Raw genomic sequence first — 21,867 nt, 5'->3', positions numbered from 1 at the left:
TCTAGTGAGACGCCATCTTTAATTTTCGAAACTTCAACAGGAAATTGGCGGTTGCTTCGGACCTCCTCATAGACATTAGAATATGTATTAGTTATGTCGGTAATTAGTACGATATTGTTGAGGTAATTGGACTTCATCGCTGGAACAGTGTTATTAACCATCCGGGTAAGTTTTCTAAAGATATTTAAGCATAATCTATTTTAGTTTCCATTTTACCTGATTGTTTGGTTAAGGGCTTTGTGCAACCTCTTCCTCTAAATGGGCGCCGGTTTTTATTATTATCAAAGGAAAAAGTGTCCCCTTTTCCAATATAGTACTAAATTAGTTATTGCTAATTAGCGTGTTTATTTATGCCTTTCCCAAAATATTGCCAGTTTAATTTCTTTCTATCCTAAAATGTGGCGCACTTTTAGCCACTCGTAGTACAACTAGGAGCCCATGAATTTTGGGTAAATTGAATTGTAATTCATACGTCATTGGACAATTGTTCTCAATGATACGAACGTTGAAGGTCGTCTATTAGAGATTGGCCAACAACGTACGATTTTTAGGGATAGCTTAAACTCTCAACTTCAGAGTTTGTGAAGTGACCTTTGACCCCATTTTAAAGCAACGTCAACAATATCTCCACTTGTTATAAGTTTATTTTAGGCGGGAAGGAACCAACCAAGAGGTTTGCCTTCTTCGAGTTTTCACGTTCGATCCCTTATGACCTTTAGTTGGGCAGAGATATAACACACTGCGGTGCAAAACAAATTAACTTGCCCATATATATATATATATAGCAAAATTGTTGGTTTCTCTCCGCATGTCCGCATGCTCTATACAAGTTGGTGTAAAACGCGGCGGCTGCTTTAACATCTAGCTTGTCATTATATCTACCGATATTCGAAGATGAGAAACATTTTGTTCTTGGGCGGATGCCTATTAAAATACGCGCTCCTAAGGATTTTTGGTCGAGTTCGCTTTATCTTTCTTCTAAAATATACATTTCTCCTCATAATTGGATGCTGGTGGTCAATCTTTTCATAAACACATCATCTCTAAAGGGATTGGTAATCGAGATAGAGTCCTCTCTATAGCACGTTTTCTTTTTTTTAAAAATAAATAAATAAAAAAGGATACGGCCAACAGGGTTCATACAAACCTGGAAAACAGGGAAAACCTGGAAAAATCAGGGAAATAAATAGTTGTCAAAAAACCTCAGGGAAATTTAGAATTTTTAGTAAAATTCAGGGAAATTAGGGAAAGGTGCGTCAAACAGGGGTTGTGTAATTAAGCACAATGTTCATAATCATACCCTCCTTAGGATTAACATTACGCTATTCTAAACTTTGGAGGCTCATAACTCTGGTTCTATTAGAGATCCGGGTTTGCTCTTTTAGTATGTTATAGTCCTCTTTATCCCCCCCCCTCCTTCGTTAACGTTTGCTCCATAGGATACTCCATATATGGGAAAAACCTGGAAAATTCAGGGAAGTATGTGGGTAAAAACCTGGAAATCTCAGGGAAATTTGTTTTCCAAAAGTTGTATGAACCCTGTGTCAGACTAAATAGGACCTAGATGGACTGCAATTTTTACCGAGTGTAGTACTTCAATTCTCGCTTGTCGTTCTGCTAGAACTAGCTCGAGCTGTAAATCTTTAGAATTAGGAAGTAAAAGGAAGTGTCATACTTATGGTAGGAACATATCTCATAAACTTATGTTTTAAGTATATGGGGAAAAACCTGGAAATCTCAGGGAAATTTGTTTTCCACAAGTTGTATGAACCCTGGCCAAGGTCCTTTATTTTTTTTTTCTTTTATGAAGAGTCACAAAAGACTAAATGGCCTTGAGTGCTCCCAAATTCACAGCCCCCATCCCTTCCCCCGATGCTATGCTAGAGAGGACTCTGTATGTACACTGAAAAGCGGGCGTTTTCCGGTCCTTTTAGAGATCCAATGTTCATGATCTTTTTTAGATATACAGAAATAAATAAAATAGGCCTACCTCTAGGCATACAATCAATACAAATAGAGGGTAATTTGCTTTGATGGCTAGACGTACAGTCCATAATACTGCAAGCGTATTTTTGAGGGTTTCGAATTTCATATTATTTTGATACACCGTAAATTCCTGAAAACATTTTAAGGGGAAAAACTTAAAATGAAAAAAAATCGAGATTTTCACTTAAAATTATTTCATCCTTGAATCAAGGACTTCAGTAACTCGACCTATCCAATTTCATTTTACTCGAAAGCAAATTTTTCTCTGACAATGATGTAAATTGATGTTGGCTTTTTATCCCCTTATTTGACCCCCCTCACCCGATGTTGTGGGCTAAAACAGGGTTCATACAAACCTGAAAAACTTAGGGAAATAAATAGTTGACAAAAACTTGGGGATTTTTAGTAAAATTCAGGGAAATTTGTGAGGTTTGACTAAGTTTGATCTGAAGGGGTTGCTTCAACTATAAAAGAACCACTCCCCTTGTACTCCAAATATGAAAAAAAACAACCTGGAAATCTCAGGGAAATCGGTTTTCCAAAAGTTGTATGAACCCTGATTATGTATTCACTATTAGCGTATTTACTTTAATTTAATGTAATTATTTTAATTTTAGGTCGGTTTTTTGGACTGAATGACGTCACGATGGACATTTGTTGGAAGGATCACGTTTGGTCATCAGCGTCGAGGGATCAAGTTTTGGGCGGTCTAGTGCACAACCGAGCTGCACGGAGGATCGCGGGAACCAAACCGTACTCCTATTCTAAACATCTGAAATGACGTCACTATGGTTCCCGAACGCGTTTGTTTATCGCGGTATTTTTGTATCGGGCTACTTAAACTTTGCGTGAACTTTGACTTTTGTGGTGCGGTTACATTTCAACTTGACGCGAATTACGGTTGTCTACGAGTTCATCGGGATGCCAAATATAGTGGGTGAGTACATAGTTGGCAAGCGAATAAGCAAACTTTAAGGTCAGAGCAGAGCGTCCCTTAGTCCCTTTCCCAGCTGCCAGGTCAGAGCGCTGCGTCCTATAGCCTTTTCCCAGCTGTCAGGTCAGAGCGCTGCGTCCCATAGTCCCTTTCCCAGCTGTCAGGTCAGAGCGCTGCGTCCTATAGTCCGCAAGGCGAGTTGTTACCAAAATGTTGCGCGCGCATTAACAAACTTTCAGGTAAAAGCCCATGCAGCGTCCCATAGTCCCTATCCCTAAAACGGGCACATCTGGAAGTAACGTGATCATCATGTCACCTATCAAGTTTATTACGGTCCAACCTGGAGCTTGGCGGGAAGCCTACAAACTGTTTATCGTGAACTTTCTACTGAACGTCAAAATGCGTCAATCGCTTTCCCAAACTGTTAAAAAAATAGACACAAGTCGCGTCACGGGTTAGTTTTTGATAGCAAGTTTAGCTTTGTGAACTTTTCGCGGTGATAGGTTAGCATCGTGTTTGTGCGCGTTTTTCTGTTCTGACATTTTTCACCATCTTCGGATTCGATCGTCGTTAAAATGTAAGTACACGTTTTATTATAATGTGTCTTTTGTCGCTCGCTTTGTTACGTCCATGTGCTTTTTGCGTTATTTGGTTAAAAATGACGTCAGACACCCGCCTATGATAAATTTAGTATAGATTGTCAGGAACTTATAAAATGGATGATAGGTCAATGTTAAGTTAGGGATTTCATTATGTTTATCAAACTACGCGTCGAACAATTCAAAATATTGGTCGAAGGTCATCAAATGGACTCTGCCTAGTCAGGGAAATTTGAGAGGTTTGAGTAAGTTTGCTCTGTAGGGGTTGCTTGAACTATAAAAAACCCTTCCCTTTGTTATTACTCCATATATGGGAAAAACCTGGAAATATATGGGAAAAACGTGGGAAACACAGGGAAATAAGCTTTCCAAAAGTTGTACGAACCCTGGCCTGAAATGGCGACATCACATCCCCAAAAACGACCCAGTCCTTGCTATCAATGAAAATCAGGTGTACCCGAGATTTGGTTCAGTGTTCAACCCCTATGGGAAACTTCACCGGGGCAACCACACCAATAGACCACTTGCCAATCAGGGTAGCTCTTTTAAAACGTCTATAACCATAAACCCCCTTTTCTCGAAGATAAGACGAAGCAGCCAAGGGCGATATTTATACTATATACGCCTCTTTTGCTTCTTAAACGTTATTTTTTTTCGGTTTCACTGGAATCTCCGAAGAAAAGTTACTTGCCCCCCTAACTAATACATCTCTCTCTCTCTCTATTCGAGCTCGTCTGAAAAATAGTTTGAAGTTTCAAAAGTTGCTAAAATCTGGTACCAATCGGTCACCTTTTTCTCACGCAGGCTACCACGAGTTCACTGACAGTCGCGTTATTTTGATTGTTTCATGATTAAAACTTAATTTAGATAAGTATAGCGCGAGTGATTTGTGATTTTATTTTATTTTTTATTTTTGGCGGGCTTTGTACCTACGCGGCGGCGCACGTGGTCAGGAATTTATTTCGCGCTATATCTGATATTTTTCCCGCCATATATAATCGGGAGTTATTTATTTTTTTTTTTTGGTTTAGATTTCTTAAAACTGATAAAATATAACGGTTTTAGGGAAAACAAACCCGGATTATTTTGATAGGTTTTAAGTTTGGTTGGCGCCTTTTTATTAGTTTCCCCGGCTTATTTTTGGCGCGATCTTCCACGCATTCGCTACGGATAAAGTCACGAAGTCGTAATTTGAACGTAATTTATTGTCTTTAAAATTGTTAAAGGGAAGTTGGATGTTTTTGAAGAGAAGAAAAGGCAACAACTTTAGCTAAGGGAACGTTTTATCACCAAAAATTGTGTTTGTTGTTTGACCCCATCCATCGCCATCTATAAACTTTTATTTGATTTTGTTGTTGTTCTTGTTGTGTTTGTGAATCTTTCGGGCCAAGTTGCTATCATGAAACTCATCTTGGATTTGCCTACCGCGAGTTTTTGAGAAGAGAAAAGTGTGCGTACGGAGATGTTTTTTCGCGGTTTTTATTGTCAGAGAAGGCGCGAAATCATGGCACCTCTCTTGTTCGGTAAAGTGATCTTGATGGTTGCGATTTTTGTACTGTATTGTTGTCCGTCCGGGGTCAACGGACGTTTTCGAAGGTCAAACGGTATGCCTTGTAAGAAAGATGATCTTTTAAATTCGGCCGAAGTTTTGGAAAAAGAGGAGGAAACGGCTAATATGGTTTTTACCGGGACTGTAGAAAGAGTTTATAAACCGGCCCCGGTTTTTGTCAGGTGAATATTGTTTATATATAGAGTCTATAGAGCCTAATTGGTCATTTAAAATAAATAATTAAATTGAATTTTTAAGGGTGTTTTAATTGCTCTAAGTTAAGTTGTTTGAAATTGGCTTAGAAATTTGGGTATATTGGTTTAAATAGGCTTAGAAATTTATATTTATTGTTTGAAAAAGGGAAAAGGCTTGGACATTTATCTATATTGTTTGAAATTGGCTTAGAAATTTGGGTATATTGTTTGAAATTGGCTTAGAAATTTGGGTATATTGTTCGAAATAGGCTTAGAAATTTGGGTATATTGTTTTAAATTGGCTTAGAAATTTGGGTATATTGTTTGAAGTAGGCTTAGAAGTTTACGTATGTTGTTTGAAATAGGCTTAGACATTTATATGTATTGTTTAAAATACATACATAGAAATGTATGTATATTGTTTGAAATAGGGCTAGGTAGAAATTCTTAGCCATTTATATGTTTATCTTTTAAAATAGATAGTTTACGCACATGGAGGATTCATACCATTTACACCTGGAAGCCGGGCTATCTGGAGGACAAAAGCAGACGGGTTTTTGTCCTCCAGATAGCCCGGACTCCTGGTGTAAATGGTATGAATCCTCCATGTGTGAAAACTATCTATAGGCTTGGGTTTTCAAGTAGTTGTTTGAAATACGCTTAACGTTCGTTTTTGAATATTTAGACTTTTTGTTTAATTTAAATTAGATTTTAGCTGTCTATGATAATATTTTCACATGAATTCAAATTAACATTTAATAGCCTTTTATAATTAAACGTGTTTAGCTAAGCTAAGGTGACATCCCTATTAAAAATTAAACCGCGCTCCTTTGTCCACAGAATTTATTTTATTATCGTGGGGCTAGCTCTGCATGATGATGTGAACATTGCGAGTCATATCTTTTAGCTCCCGAATTTCGCCTTCATTTATGGCTATGTCTACTTCAAACAAATAAGTCGTATAAAGCCTGGCTAATTTTCAGTAACCCGAGAAAGAAAGAAAAACGTGAGATAGTTAAACAAAGAGTGTCTACCGGTTATTCTTTATCAAAAGAATTACGAGATTGTTTTTAACCCTTTTAACCCCATCCTTCTTTTCTATTCTTTTTGGGTAAATATTTATTCTTAATTTTCTTTCTCTTTAGGTCTGCTCGTAACAACGACGTGATTAGAAGGGGCGCTAGAAGCCATTCGGATCGAATTTACCGTGGCGCCGTTAGGGTCAAGAGAGTCTTGAAAGGTGACCGTAATTTAGCCGAAAACACAGTCATTGTTGAAGGATTTGGTGACCCTAATCTTTGCGTTAGTGACGTACGCGAAAAGGACACTAGAATCTTTATGGTCAAGCAAGGAGGCAACGGGAGACTTCGACTCAGCTCAAGTTTACTACGATTGAGTTTGACCACCTTGGACAGGACCATAGCCGCTGTCAAAGGTAAAAGCCACGTTCTATTATGCTTAATAAGCGCGGCGACCCTAGGTGCCAGCGACGCTATTTTGTACTATAGCTGACCAGATGAGTGGTCAAAGGCTTACATTATTTTGGAAGGGGCGGAATTGTTTATGTGTAATTTTTACTTTGTAAACCATAAATTTATCGCGATGAAATTGTGATTTGGGAGGGGGGGTGTTGTATTCTTAAATTTTGGGGGCTGTTAATGTTTAAAGACATAATAGTATAGTCGCTAAAAGCAAAAGGGATAGTGAAATGAGGTTGACTTTGAATACTTCGAGTATACAGGGTGTTTATGATAAGTCTGCATGCATAAATTAAGGGGGATGTTCTTTGCGAAATAGATTTTGAGACGAAAATGTAACTTCTATCTCCATTTTTCCTCAAAGGACACTGTTTTAGAGTTATGATTTTAATGGTGTTTTAGGGATGACCCCTTAATTAAATTAGAAATCACTGTTTTTAAATTTATTTAATGGGTCATCCCTAAAACCCTTAAATCATTAAATTACCATTTAATCATTGTCTTACAGTTTCTTAAATAAATTTAAGGGGTCAAGGGGTCATCCGTAAAACCCTTAAATCATAACTAGAAAACAGTGTCCCTTGTGGATGGCAAAATGGAGATAGAAGTTACATTTTCGACTCAAAATTGATTTCCCAAAGAACATCCATCCCCCTTAATTTATGAATGGCAGACTTATCAAAAACACCCTGTATCAGATTTGTGAATTTAATTTTATTTTAGGGAAATTATTTAATTTTTCTTCGGTGTTTTCAACGAAAAATAAATTATCTACGAATTTTTGGGAGACTATTTCTTCTCCACTTACGCGCTAAACCATTTAACGCTAAAAACAATTTATCAAATAATTTACCGTCTATTTAAGAGCGTTTAACTTTTTTTTTTCCAAAGTATACAGTTAAGAAATGTACATACAGTGTTGAAATACTATAATAGCCGTGCAGCTAGTCGCGCCAATTTTGTTAAAAAAACTGGGGTCCCTTAATTATAAACACTCGGAATCGTGTACTATATACAATTATCCCATGACTTCGAACTATATCGTGATGAGATTTTGACCCCATTTTTGGGCCCCTAAATACCCGTCTCTTAACCTGACAATTAAATCGTTTTGACTTAAAAACTGTTTACCCCACGCACCTATTACGTACACTAAATGCGTTTAAAAGAATTAACGGTCCCTATATAGCTAAATGGCGAGAAAATGGATGGACCCTTATCAAACCCCCACGTCTATGTATACATCCATCCCGACGTATAACTTTTAAAAGAACATTAACGGGATTCTCGCCCGTTATCGATTTCGTAAATCGCTGGTTTCGCTTCTATAGGTCCTGAGAAAGTCATGGGTTGCAATGGAACCTAATAGAAGCTTGATTTAGGACATAAGTTTATAAGATATAACACTATCTGTACTTCGTAATATTGGAGACTTACAGCTCGAGGTAGTTCTAGCAGAACGACAAGCGAGAATTGAAGTTCGACACTCGGTGGTTAGTTTTGCAGGACTTCCATCTTCCTATTTAGTCTGAACGCTGGTGGGGCGCTGTCAAAGGCTTGGTACAGACAAGAAGTGATATCTAGTTTATTAGAAAGAAGGTATAAATTCGCCACATATCCAGCTTTATCTCCAGTCCAAACGTAGGTCCGGAGTTAATCCCCGCCTCTAAATTAAAACCAGCATCTCATTGGTTCTTGAAAACTGACGTCAGCGCGACGCGAATGACGAAAATCACGTATTTTCCGACTGAGGAGAGGCAGCGAAATAGCCCGGCCTCCTTTTACGTCCCCCCTTGTATTTTGAGAAGGGGGACTGCAGGACTATGGCGCGCCAATACTTAATTCTCGCTTGTCGTTCTCGAACTAGCTCTCATTAAGTCTCTAGCATTACGAAGTAAAGGAAGTGTCAACTTATGGAACATATCTTATGAACGTATGTTCGAACTGACTGGACTATGAACTGCCTTACGAAATTCCGAGGGACTATACTCTCTCGCTTAGTCGTCCTTTTCTTCTGTCGTAATTCGTTGTTACCTCATACTTCAGGGAACTAGTGGTAGATCATTTCCTTGAGATGTTTTTTTTTAATAACGGCACCCTATAGTGAGAGACCACTAATGTCGCGCCTACCTAATTACCACACCCATGGCCACGATCATTTTCTTACCTTAAATTTCATCCCCCTGCCTGCCTTATTCGTCTTCACATACTTTGGAGATATTTAACGAATTCTGTTGAGGATGTTTAAAGGAATATGCTGACATAAACGTTTAATATTTTAAGATGAAATATATATATTTATGTATATATATATAGGAGCTGGATAAGTATATAGTGTTTACCTGTCAACTTTAGTCTCTTCGAGTTTTGCAGAGTTTGACATAGTATATATTTTCTTCGAGTTTTGTTTTAAAATTGATGCCGGTATCGTGGCTTATTTCCATTGTCGCTCACTTTATAGCTTGTACCGCTCGTACTCACGTGTATCTCTCACGTGATCAGCTTTAGTTAAATTTAGTTTATTTTACCCTTTAGTATAGTTAGTTTAAATCTGTTCCTTTTAATTGAACATTAACAATTGTTTTAATTGTTCATCTTGAAAAGTAACAATTGTTTTTAATTATTCATCTTGAAAAGTAACAATTGTTTTAATTGTTCATCTTGAAAAGTAACAATTGTTTTTAATTGTTCACCTTGAAATGGATATTTCACCTTCTCTTTAATCATTTTAATTATTATAATCTCCTCCTAAAAATACAAGAAGAAATGGGATGTTTTTGGTCACGATACAACAGGACCGGGCGGGGGGAGGGGGCTGAACTTTCACCTTTTACGTCATCAATTTGAAGGAGGACAGGTGGCTTCGCTTAATTGTAAAGGTCAACTTCTCCCCACCGGAAATTACATTATAGCAGAAGAAAATAGGGGAAGTACGTATTCGTACCTTTAGCTAGTGCAAGTCGTCCTTCTCTCCCAGAAACAAGCTATGGCTTTAAATTGGCCAATCAGAGATAGGCAGAGAACCGATAGAAATTTTTGAAGGTGCGCCACCATACCGTGAGAAACCGAACTACAGAGTATAGACGACGATTTCCGTCCTTCTTTCGCCCGGGTAGATTGACATTGAAAGTTATCGTTCAATTAAGAGTTAAAAATGGATAGTTCTGTCCAGTGTAATTTAGTATATCGTGAAACTAGTGACAAGAAAAGCCAGACAAGTTTTAAAGGCATAACTAAAGGTATTCAAGTAGAATTTTCGCCAAATTCGAGTGACTCGTTAAGCCTCGGCCATAGTAAACTCAAGAAGTCAGGTACCATAACAAAATCAGCATTCAGCTGGATAGCAGACGAACCTTCGAAGAAAATAGTTTCTTGTATTCATCCGCGGTTTCCCGCCAAAAAAAGCGGATATTCAGTGGCGCGAAAAAACCGATAAAGTGACGTCTCGCGAAATAGCTAAGAATACGTACTTCCCCTATTTTCTTCTGATTATAGTAACCATACTTCTACTTTCGTTATCTTAATAAATATAATTAGTATTCTCACGTATTTTGTTAAGCCTAAATTTCACCTAAAATTCATCCTCCTTGTAAGAAAAACGTTAAGAGAGTTGAGATGCGACCGACGCCAAGCGGCCAAAGGCTCAAAGTGGAGAGGCTTGAGTCCTTTCAGACTTCTTATTGTTTTCGGGCTCTTTCTTTTTTGTTACACCTTTGAACTGTATCTTAAATAGGGATATGTGTGCCCATGATGGCATTGTCTTTGGTTCTTTTTTAGGTTAATGGGTTGGGCACCCATGCAAGCTGTTATTCTCAAAGATTTAACTCTTCATTCGCGTGACTGTAAGACACTTGGGTATGGGTTGCTTGGTTGGTAAATATGCTTTTCTATTTTTGTTTTTCGTATAAACATTAAGAGCGGTACCGGAATGTTTTATATTATGATATCGCGTTATATTTAGGCATTTGATACTTAGGATGTATATTTATGTAAGCGTCTTTCAAAATGTATGACGATCTTACTGAGTGTATGGTTTTATGTCCAAGTTTGTTTTTCTTCTATAGAATAATTTTTGTGGCAATTTTTATTATATTGTAGGTATTTTTTGGGGGGTATAAATGGCTTTTGACAGAATTGCCAACAATTTGCCTGTAAATTCAAGTGATTTTTTTGTATATCGATTTTTCTACTAATTATAAGATCAATTTGCATGTAGCGAAATATTTGAGAAATATAGGCCTATACCTCGGAGTGATTTTAAAATTCAATTTAGTTTCAGATTTCTGCTATAGATGATTTGAAATTTTGCAAATTTTTCTACCAATCGCGTAACGCCATGCTTTCTTGTATTAACAAAATTCACGTGACACGCGCTCTATATCTCGCGCCATTATTGTCAGCGACATCGCGCGCATTTTTTATAATCAAATCTCGCGCCAAAATTCCATGAAGCGTTCCACGTGAATTTTTTAAAACAACGTGATTGGTCGGAGGTGCAAATTTCAAATTATCTAGTAGAAATCTAATTTAACTAATTTAAATTTTAAAATCATTCGGAGGTAGGCTTATTTCCTGGATGTTTCACTATAAGCAAATTGGTCTTATAATTAGTAGTAAAAGATTCGATTAAAAAAAATAAATTCACTTGATTTTTCTTTTCACCCTCCCTTTATGGTTATGACGCAACATTGATAGATATGTTAACAACAAAGATGTTAAATGTGGCTTCAAACAGAGCCCTATTTAACGTCTTTGCATCCAAATACCTTCAGACTATATACTGAATGCGGTCCCACTTTGAAAAAGGATCTATTAATTAGTTAATTTCTTCTATAATATAACTATATATGAAATACCAATAGCGCTAACAACGAGGGTTAGCTGAATAATGTGGTTCCAGGCGTGGCAGCAAACAAAATAGATTTTTTTCGTATTCCATATACACACTCGCTCCTCGTGTTTCGTTTTTCTTTTTTTTTTTTTTAATTATCTACATCGAATATTTTTTCATTTTAAAATAAACTAAAGGATGCATGGATAGATATAGAAAGAAAAGAATAATGAATGAATGAATGAAAAAAGGGGGTAAAATAAAAATAGAAACCTGGTGAATAAATGAGTGTATAGGACCCGCGACCACCCCCAAATATCTTTTATCCATGACGCTGCTGGGCTTTGACTCATAGGGGCCTCAATTAGGAGGATAAAGAGGTGTGGGGAAAAAGGCCCGTACATTCTAACTAATCAAAGATAAGGGAGTCTATAGATAATTCCATTAATTACTTGCAGAGAGGTGTTCCAACACCATTGGGGCGGGAGAGGTGGGTCAGGTGGCCATCTTAGGTTAGTGTTCCAACACCACTGGGACGAGAGAGGCCGCCATCTTAGGTTATATCTCTGGCGCCAATCAATAGAGAGCTTTCAGATGGGATAGTAGTACGTCACACCCTCCCAAGTCTTACCGCTGTTCTGGTAGCCATAATGGGTGGTCTCAGCTTCATTACTGCTTTAATCCCACCAATATGGCAGCGTAAATTATGTCACGAGACTCAGCTCCTCCTTCAACTGAAAGCTCTCTATAGGCAACGTCAGACGGCGATTCTGTAGTGTTTGAACTTCTCTTATGGAATTTATGGAATAGTCTATTGCTAGAGAAATTCGAATTAATTTAATAGTAAACTGCAGCGTGTTTCACCTTAATTAAGATACGAGACTGTGGTAATGAAGGGCCATTGTTCAGATAACCATGTCTCCTATTAATGGAAGACTTGATTGCTGTAACCAATTGGTACGACTTAAATTTAAGCTAACGATAAATAGCCCCTTTCTGCAACTTACAAACTTGTTACAGTGGAATGGTTCCATGGTATATCAATTTTGAGTCGAAAATGTATAATTTCTATGACGTTTTGGCCTTAGTAGGTCGTAGTTTACTAGTTATGATTGAAGGGTTATCCCTAAAACACTAATCATGATTTGTTTACGTTTCTTTAGGGTAAAATCGAACATAGAATTAATTAAGTTACATTGTCGACTCAAAGTTGATTTCCCATGAAACCATCAGAACAAACACTAATTGCGTTTATCAGTTTATATGCACTATTTTGTTAAAATATATAAAACATAGTTTTTGGCGCGAAATATTTCATCAGGGATAGATTTAATTTTAGAAGTAGGAATGGAGAACACAGTAATACCCGGACCCCCTTCCACGGGACGGAGGGGTATGAAAGAAGAGGCGGGTCATAGCGACAGAGGCAAAAAGGAATTACGTATTTTTCGCCGTCCCCGTCAGCAACGTGATCAAAACGTAGTTTAAGTGAGCCAATAAGATAATTTAAACTTTTCATTGCGTGTTGGAGGGAGGGGCTCTATACTGGGCTATGAGTCGGACTGAAGTAAATACTAACCGTTCTCCATTCCTACTTCTAAAATTAAATCTATCCCTGATATCATCAAATTATTCGCGGGAAATTCTTTCTGTCATGGATACATCACGTGACTTTACATATATATATTACTTTTCACCTTTTACGAGACTGGATTTTTAAATACGGTTTAACAGTAAAGCACTTAATTAAGTCCGGGCTCGTTCTCAAGATTTACGACCATTTTTAAGGGTCATTCCGCGTATGAACCTGAAAAGAATGTTAATTTTCTTTCTTTTCTTTTTGTCCCAAGAAAGACGACTCGGAGTAATATTTCGTTTATTCATTATACAATACAACATAAAGAAAGAAAAGAAAGGAGGCGCGGTTTACCGTGTTTGTTGCATATACTGGATGGACTGTATTATGTTTTTTAATTTACTAAGTTGGTGCTATGTTCTTTTCTTTCTTTTTTTTTGGGAGGGGGGCAGCTAACGGCCGAGAAATGCGAGGGATTGGCCACTTGTATCTGCAGATTTTAGTTAGGTGAAGATTTTGGGATGATTTGTCAAGAACTATATTTTGAAGTATAGTAGTGTTACTATTTTCTGGAGTAGTGATTGGGCATTGTAAGGTGAATCGACGGTTAGATTCAACGGAAATGCCTATGTTCTATTCCCAACGTACTGATAATTCTAAGAAAATTCAGGCATGCGCACTAGAACTCTATTTGATGGAAGATACGCAAATTGAGCATCCATTTAAGTTTTAACTTATGGTAAACTAATGGTTTTTTCTGACGACAGAATCTTTTGACTCATTTAAATAAGTCAACTAGTTGGTTCGTGTGAACAGAAGTTGGACAAGTTGAACGACCAAATTAAAAATTGATCACTGAACAATTTTTCCTGACTCAAATTTCGGACCCTTCCAGTTGTGTCAATAGTTGCATCGTCTGAAAAGGCCTTAATATACATTTTCAAGTATTATATGAGTTCAAGAAGCGATATCTAGTTTACTAGGGAGAAGGTATAAATTCGCCACAAATTCAGCAGCTTTATCTCCAGTCCAAACGTTACGTAGGTCCGGAGTTAATCCCCGCCGCCTCTAAATTACAACCAGCATCTCATTGGTTCTTGAAAACTCACGTCAGCGCAGCGCGAATGACGAAAATTACGTATTTTCCGACTGAGGAGAGGCGAAATAGCCCGGTGGCCTCCTTTTACGTCCCCCCTTGTATTTTAAAAGGGGGACTGGGACTATGGCGCGTGAATACAAAGGCATCTTATACCTTCTCCCTAATAAACTAGATATCGCTTCTTGGTTACCCGATCGAAAGGTCAATAATGGCCACAATGATTGAAACCAAAAAATTTACTATTTCACGTTAGAAGTATCCAACCCCTCGTTATAGAAACTTACACGTCATGTTTTAACCATTAGATAGTTAATCTTCTGGCAATGTGCTTGCTTCGGGGCCATTTTTATGGTTAAAATATATAAAAAGAAAAAGGGCAGAGAAATGAAAGAAGAAGGGATATATAGCGTTTAATATACACGATATGGTGCATGGGTGGCTGACGTATGTGGAATAACGCAGTCTTGAAAGGTACCTCATTTCTATAGGGTATATAACATCGAGAACCACCTTTCTAAGATTGGAAACAAAGTTAAAAGGCGAAGAAAGATGATGACGATGAAACTTCTTGACAGATTTCTAAATTGATATTAATTTTTTTTTGCCTTCTTTAGTTTTTCTTCTATGCTAACCTTTCTTTCATTTTCTCTTTTCGCTGAGATGCAAGGAACCATATGGGATCGCTTTGCACGAACCCCTTAGCTTGTTTGTTGTCCCTTTTTTAATTTGTGATTTTTTTTAATTTGCGAAGACTAGAGGAGTGTCTATGTAAACGATGAAAACTAATTAGCATGCCTGAAGGAATATTATTATTATTATTATTATTATTATTATTACTATTTTCTATTTTTAGCTTGAACAAAACGAGTTAATTTGAAGATCCTTAATTGTTTTTAACTAGGTGGGGTTTCGTTTTAATTTTTTGGGTTTTTTATTTTTTATTTTTTTTGGAAATTAAGGACAGGTATAAGGGCCTCTTTTGGTTACGTTTGAGGTTATTAATGTATGTTAATTTAAGAATGGCTTTGTTTAGTTTTGTTTTTCTGTGAAGAAGTAATTGATGGTTTCCTTTCGGATTTTGTGCTAAATATTATCCTTGACCCTTGCTTCTTTATACGTGGATTGTTAGAATGTTAAAGGGGTTTTTTAACTTTAGTTTTTATGCCGCCTGGTTCAGTATGAAATTTAGGGGTTTTAATTTTTTTGATATTTTGCATTTTTACGTGGAATTTCCCCGAAATATTTTGTAGTATTTTCCATAATTTTACGAGATTTAATTAGATTTCTTGAGATTTGAGCATTCCCTGAAATATATGCTCAGATTTTACGAGATTTCCTTGGTTGATTTCACGAGGTTCCCTTGTCAGATGTCACTAGATTCCATTGTCAGATTTCACTAGATTCCATTGGAAGATTTCACCAGACTCCCTTGTCAGATTTCACTAGATTCCATTGGAAGATTTCACCAGACTCCCTTGTCAGATTTCACTAGATTCCATTGGAAGATTTCAACAGACTTCCTTGTCAGATATCACTAGATTCCATTGGAAGATTTCACCTGACGCCCTTGTCAGATTTCAACAGACTTCCTTGTCAGATATCACTAGATTCCATTGGAAGATTTCACCAGACTCCCTTGGCTGATTTCACGAGATTTTACCACTAAATCCACAATAAAAACACGTATCACTCAACATTTTAAAATTATTTTTGCGCACGCCAAATTTTGATAAAAATGACCAATTGAATTTCTATAACAATCCTCCGCATATCCATCGCAAATATATCATTAATACCCCATTTTTAAACTATACAAAGGTCAAGTTAAATAAATTGTTAGCAAAATTCGGATTAATTTTTTATTTATTATTTAACTTAAAGAGATATCCGCCCTTGAAATCTTATTCATTTTCTTACGAAACAAATTTAAAGTACATACACCCTTTTTTCCCGGATTTACAATTTTCCTTCGCCGCGATGAAACAAATAAGAAAAGCACGATTTTTATTTCTAAAAATCCCGGAATATATCAACACCCAATCCATCATCTGTCGACCTTTTATTTTAAATACCAGCCAGATTACGCGTTTAATATTTATACGATCCCCTTTCCTTCACTTCTACAACCTTCTTTAAGCACTCTAACATCGCTCCTACGTCTGTACAGGGTGTTCCCCAAAAAGGAATTGTAATTATGGGACCGACGTCGTACATGAGTGGGATGGTTCTATGGGAAATCAATAAATTTTGAGCCGAAATTATGTCCCCACAAGGAACATCGTGATTCTGAACAACGTATGATGATTTAATTGTTTTACGTATGACTCCTTATGTTTAAGTATGAAACTGAACACACTATGATTTCTAGTTAAATTAAATTTAAGGGGGTCATCCGTTAAACACTCTCATCGTAACTAGTAAACGGTACTTGCCTTCTTAGGGCAAGATTCCATAGAAGTTGAAATAGATATAGTTTACACATATGGAGGATTCATACCATTTACACCAGGAGGACGGGCTACCTGGAGCGAGGACAGAAACCCCTCTCTGCATTTTGTCCTCTAGGTAGCCTGGCCTTCTCCTCCATACATTTTCGACTCAAAATCGGTTTCCCATAAAACCATCCCATTGTACTTCAGTGTACTATACCACCATCCCTTTTTGAAACACCCTGTATAATGTATTTAAGACAAATCCAAGTGTCACGATGCGGAGACTGCAATGGCTTTTAGCTCTCTCCTCGGTTCAAGTTTTTTTTTTTTTAGTTTTGAACTGCGGTTTCGTTTCATAAGGAATCAAATATAATTTCTTTCAACGAAAAAGACAAGCGTAAAATCTCTTTTAGACTCCTTAAACTTGGAGACCTATTGAAAAATTCGTTCGTAACCCCCCACTGGCGCCGCGTGCGCTCGCGGTTTACAGGTGGAATTGCGGGAATCACGTGTGTCTTGGTGTGTAATCTGGGATCAGATTTGGCGGGAGAAATGGGCGCCCTATTCTCCAAGTGTTCTGTCATTGAACGCTATAGGAATTGTTGTGTTTTTTCCAGAAGCTGATTATTTGAAGTAATATATCGAGGCCATGGATAAGTCTTCAACGTAAAAAAAGGGATAGGCAACCCTCAGTATTGGGACGTAGAATGGGGTTGATACATTGCAGTGTCTGCCCACTCTCTGGACCCAAAACGCCTAGAACGCATGCGCCGAAACGCGAGATGGAAGGCCAAGTTTTACCCCCGTTTTTTTCCCTCTTAGTTACATCGAAGAGGGTCGTCCAATGGCGATAGTCCCCAGTGCTTCGCGGAGAAGTCTAACGCATATATACAAGGGGTTGATACATTGGCCGTCTCTGCGCACTCTCCTGATACCATAGAGACTACAGCGCAGGCGCCAAAAAGCCTGAGGGAATTTCCTTTGTTTGTTGTTTGTTTTCAGGTATTTCACGAGATAGTCTCAAATTTCGTGAAACGCTAATTAACATATTCACCAAACATTTCACGAGATTTTGAGTAATTTGTCCAGGTGGTTTGTTTATCCCAGGTCATCCAGATAACTTCGACTAACTTATAACGTATTAGCTCTGTCTTATCGGACATAACAGAGAATAATAGATATGGCTCAGGATATAAGTTAGTATAGACCATATCTGACACGAATGACTTCGTACATCAGTCCAGTGGGTGGCCTATTGGGTGCGTCTTGGAAATATATGTGGGCACGGTGGGTGGAATCTTTCTTTAGTCTCTTTCGTGTCATGGTGGACCTTACCGTGTTCCGGGCCTATCTTTTACAAATACTCAAAAACTTTTCGGGGCAGAAATATATTAGCTAGTCCTTCCTTTACTCGAATTTACCCTGAGGGGTGGGAATTTTGGGAAGAGATACGTCACTGTGTGTGTGTTATTTGGGAGGACACCGAGGAATCTTCTCCTTGTCTGCCCTTGTTTATTTCTTCCATCAACGTTTTTTCCCGCTCTTTTTCTTCACTTGTCGTACGCGTTGAAAAATACACCCGATATATAATAGCCTCTCTCATTTCATCCTGTCTCTCCTCTTTATATCTCTTGTTTGTTTGGGGAACAGTTTTCTTCCGAAGTTTCTTGGCGCCGCTCGCCTTTTGTTTCGCCCCCATTTGTATACCTTAGATATTCACCACCTGTAGGTGAGATTATTATTAAAATGAATTAAGGTTTGATCCAGCATCCAGGTCAGGGAAAATGTTGATTTTTTAAGGATTTCTAGTCAACAGTATACTGTTGCTGGGTAAGATAAGATATGTTCCATAAGTTTGTCACTGGTTAGTTAGAAGTCAAAAGAACCTTCTAAGGTATACAAGAACTAGGTACTTTTGAGTGTGAATAAAAACTCAGAGATACTAAACAGATCATGAAATATTTTACTCTATTTACCTTACCTCGTATCATATACTAGCATAAGCTATGTTTCCCATAAGTTTGTCACTTGTAACTTAGAAACTGGAGCTTGTCATGAAGTGATTGAAATAGGTCATAGATTCGAGGTAAAGCGACGCCTGATGGTAAGGCACTATCAAAGGCTTAGTACAGACTAAATAGGATTTAGATGGAAGTTCTGCAAAACTAACCAACGAGTGTAGTACTTCAATTCTCGCTTGTCGTTCTGCTAGAACTAGCCCGAGCTGTAAGTCTCTAGCATTACGAAGTATATTAAGTGTCATACTTATGGAAGGAACGTATCTTATAAACTTATGATTGAATTTATAGATAGATAGTGTACATTAAAGGGGCTAGAGAAATTTCCTCCCCAGCACCCGTTTCTTAACTTTAACCGCGCTTTAACAGGGCTGCCAGTAATTTGTTACTAGACCATCTCCTGCATCATTCAGGTTCGGAACTGAATGATAATTACTGAATTGAAGTTATTGAACCGAATACTACAAGCTTTTCAGTCTGTTCTGTTGTAGATAGCGGTTGAATTGAATTACACGAGTTGCAAATGACTGCGGCAACACTTTCCCCTGCAAAAAGTCAAAACTCGTACAGATGTGCATGCATGGCCATTCATTATCGGTAATGAAATCGTTAATTATAATTAACCTTGATGACTATAAAAACGCGGTATAAACTTGGGTTATAAATCATTAAAAATATATAATAAATTAAAAGGGTTTAGGGCTATAGTTTTCGACATTTTGCTAATAATCATGTACCCCTACCCTTGGAAACTAGCTGAAATATCGGATTCTTAAAATTCTCAGGTGATTAAAGGTAGAGAAGATTATCACGGCTCATTACAAGCTGCACCGGGAATCAATCCGCGACTTTGAGGATTTCATTAAATTGTAATATATATAGCTTGTACACGTTACGTTAAGTAAGCCCTAGCCACTGGTAATACCGTCTTTTTAAGTATAGTGCGCAAAATTAGTCACGGTGGTGGTTAGAGAAGGCTCTCCACTGGGCTCTCTCTCACCCATCAGCTCCATTTGGAAATTACCTTCTCATTTTTCTGAGCTTTCTAGATGCTTCTTTTCGAGGAGCTAACAACTGCTTGCGGTTACTTACTAGAGGAGTTGGTTGGTTAGGGGCGTTGAGCTGATAACATAACATTAGGCAGGATTGACACATGTTTGGGAATACCTGGAAAATTTAGGGGGTTTCAAACTGGGTCATTAAGGGCAAGGGAATTTTTAGATAAAAATAAAGTCAGGGAAATTGGTTAGGGGCGTTGAGCTGAAAAAGTAACATTTTGGCAGGGTTGCCACATGTTTGGGAATATCTAAAAATTCAGGGGAATTCAAACTGGGTCATTAAGGGTAAGAGAATTTTAAGAATTTTAAGTCAGGGAAATTTGTTAGGGGTGTTGAGCTGAGTACGTAATGGTGCCACGGGTCATAGAAAACCTGGAAAATTCAGGGGATTTCAAAGTGGATCAAATATCTAAGGGAATTTTAAGAATTACAACAAAATCAGGGAAGTTGGTTTGGGGGGCGTTGAGCTGAGAACGTAATGGCACCAAGGGTCATAGAAAACCTGAAAAAGTCAGGGAATTTAAGAATGGGCCAAAAAGGTAAGGGAATTTTAAGAAATTCAAGAAAGTCAGGAAATTCGTTTAAAGTGGCGCCAATATCTACGGTTCAAGCATCCTACAGGGTGACGTTTTAATTTTTGAACGTCTTTTTAGCGAAACCATACAGCCAAATTATACATGGAGCTCACTTCGTTAGATATTTATAAATTGCGATTTAATGAATTAATTGTTTACTTATGTCACCGCGTCTTATATTTAGAACAGTAAAAATTGGGCCTTGTAAATTTAAGAATAACAGTGTGTAGTGAATGGCCTCTCGATTATTTTCACCCTCATCTTAAACGGGCGACATTTAGGATTTTCGGGAAAATCGAGGTTTGCTTGCGAAGTTTTTTTTTTCTTTTCCGGATTGTACCTCCCATCGCGTTCCCATCCAAAGTCTTTAAATACGAACTTAACAATCTAATAAGAAAGTTTTTAAGAGCCGCGAAACCGAATTTCACCCCAAATTTGAGGGTTCTTTGACTTACCATGGAGGGTGGGATAAAAAACCCCAAAAATATCGAAGAATTTTAACATCTTTCTTCGGCCCAATCACCTATTAATGGAATTTGAGGTTTATTTTTTTTTCGGGTGGGTCAGGAACTTGGGACTGCAGAATTGGATGGCGGGTGTTGATATGTTTAGACTTTTAGTAGTACCAAGAAGTGATATCTAGTTTATTAGGGAGAAGGTATAAATTCGCCACATTTCCAGCTTTATCTCCAGTCCAAACGTAGGTCCGGAGTTAAGCTCCGCCTCTAAATTACAACCAGCATCACATTGGTTCTTGAAAACTCACGTCAACGCGACACGAATGAAGAAAATTACGTATTTTCCGACTGCATGAGGAGAGGGAAAATAGCCGGCCTCCTTGCATTTTGAGAAGGGGGACTAGTGATAATGAAATGAATCGAAAAGTCTCACTCAATCTGGAGTATCCCTAATTATAAAATTAATTAAACTCTCAGATTGGACTCCTCACCCAATCTGGAGTATCCCGGCCTAATTATAAAATTAATTAAACTCTCAGATTGGACTCCTCACCCAATCTGGAGTATCCCTAATTATAAAACTAATTAAACTCTCAGATTGGACTCCTCACCCAATCTGGAGTATCCCTAATTATAAAATTAATTAAACTCTCAGATTGGACTCCTCACCCAATCTGGAGTATCCCGGCCTAATTATAAAATTAATTAAACTCTCAGATTGGACTCCTTACCCAATCTGTACTCTGTAGTATCCCGGCCTAATTATAAAATTAATTAAACTCAGATTGAACTCCTCACCCAATCTGGAGTATCCCTAATTATAAAACTAATTAAACTCTCAGATTGGACTCCTCACCCAATCTGGAGTATCCCTAATTATAAAATTAATTAAACTCTCAGATTGGACTCCTTACCCAATCTGGATTATCCCTAATTATAAAATTAATTAAACTCTCAGATTGGACTCCTTACCCAATCTGGAGTATCCCTAATTATAAAATTAATTAAACTCTCAGATTGGACTCCTCACCCAATCTGGAGTATCCCTAATTATAAAATTAATTAAACTCTCAGATTGGA

The 21,867-nt window shown here is 37.6% G+C and overlaps 1 protein-coding gene and 1 long non-coding RNA gene across 11 annotated transcripts in view; one reads left to right on the top strand and one right to left on the bottom strand.

Moving 5' to 3' along the window:
* The first annotated feature begins 29 nt into the window (after positions 1-29).
* The window catches only part of LOC149691713 (agrin-like), a 390,035-nt gene continuing 368,197 nt past the window's right edge, over positions 30-21,867 (top strand). For 2 of the 5 annotated variants that reach the window (XM_089869110.1, XM_089869108.1), the window contains exons 1-2: positions 4,267-5,250; positions 6,408-6,697. In XM_089869110.1, the coding sequence (XP_089725236.1) occupies positions 4,982-5,250; positions 6,408-6,697 (559 nt within the window). In that variant the 5' untranslated portion in view covers positions 4,267-4,981. Of the gene's footprint in view, positions 166-2,603; positions 3,498-4,265; positions 5,251-6,407; positions 6,698-21,867 lie in introns of those variants that run through there. The other 3 variants (XM_089869112.1, XM_089869111.1, XM_089869109.1) reach the window with 3 other exon arrangements.
* On the bottom strand, positions 7,084-10,233 carry LOC149691723 (uncharacterized). 6 transcript variants are annotated; one of them, XR_016383452.1, is made up of 4 exons: positions 9,568-10,233; positions 9,083-9,488; positions 8,908-8,997; positions 7,084-8,838 (listed from the first exon to the last, which is right to left on the bottom strand). It is a non-coding gene; the product is annotated as an uncharacterized LOC149691723 (long non-coding RNA). The 6 variants fall into 6 exon arrangements; XR_016383451.1 differs by having other exon boundaries at positions 7,084-8,102; positions 8,178-8,971; XR_016383453.1 differs by having other exon boundaries at positions 8,908-8,971.

This window comes from Phalangium opilio, unplaced genomic scaffold, assembly GCF_054372755.1.
Source record: "Phalangium opilio isolate 3A_F unplaced genomic scaffold, DU_Popi_V2 ptg000025l_1, whole genome shotgun sequence".
Classification (NCBI taxonomy): domain Eukaryota; kingdom Metazoa; phylum Arthropoda; class Arachnida; order Opiliones; family Phalangiidae; genus Phalangium; species Phalangium opilio.
The sequence above is the reverse complement of the archived record's forward strand: the minus strand, read 5'-3'. Positions and strand labels throughout refer to the sequence as shown.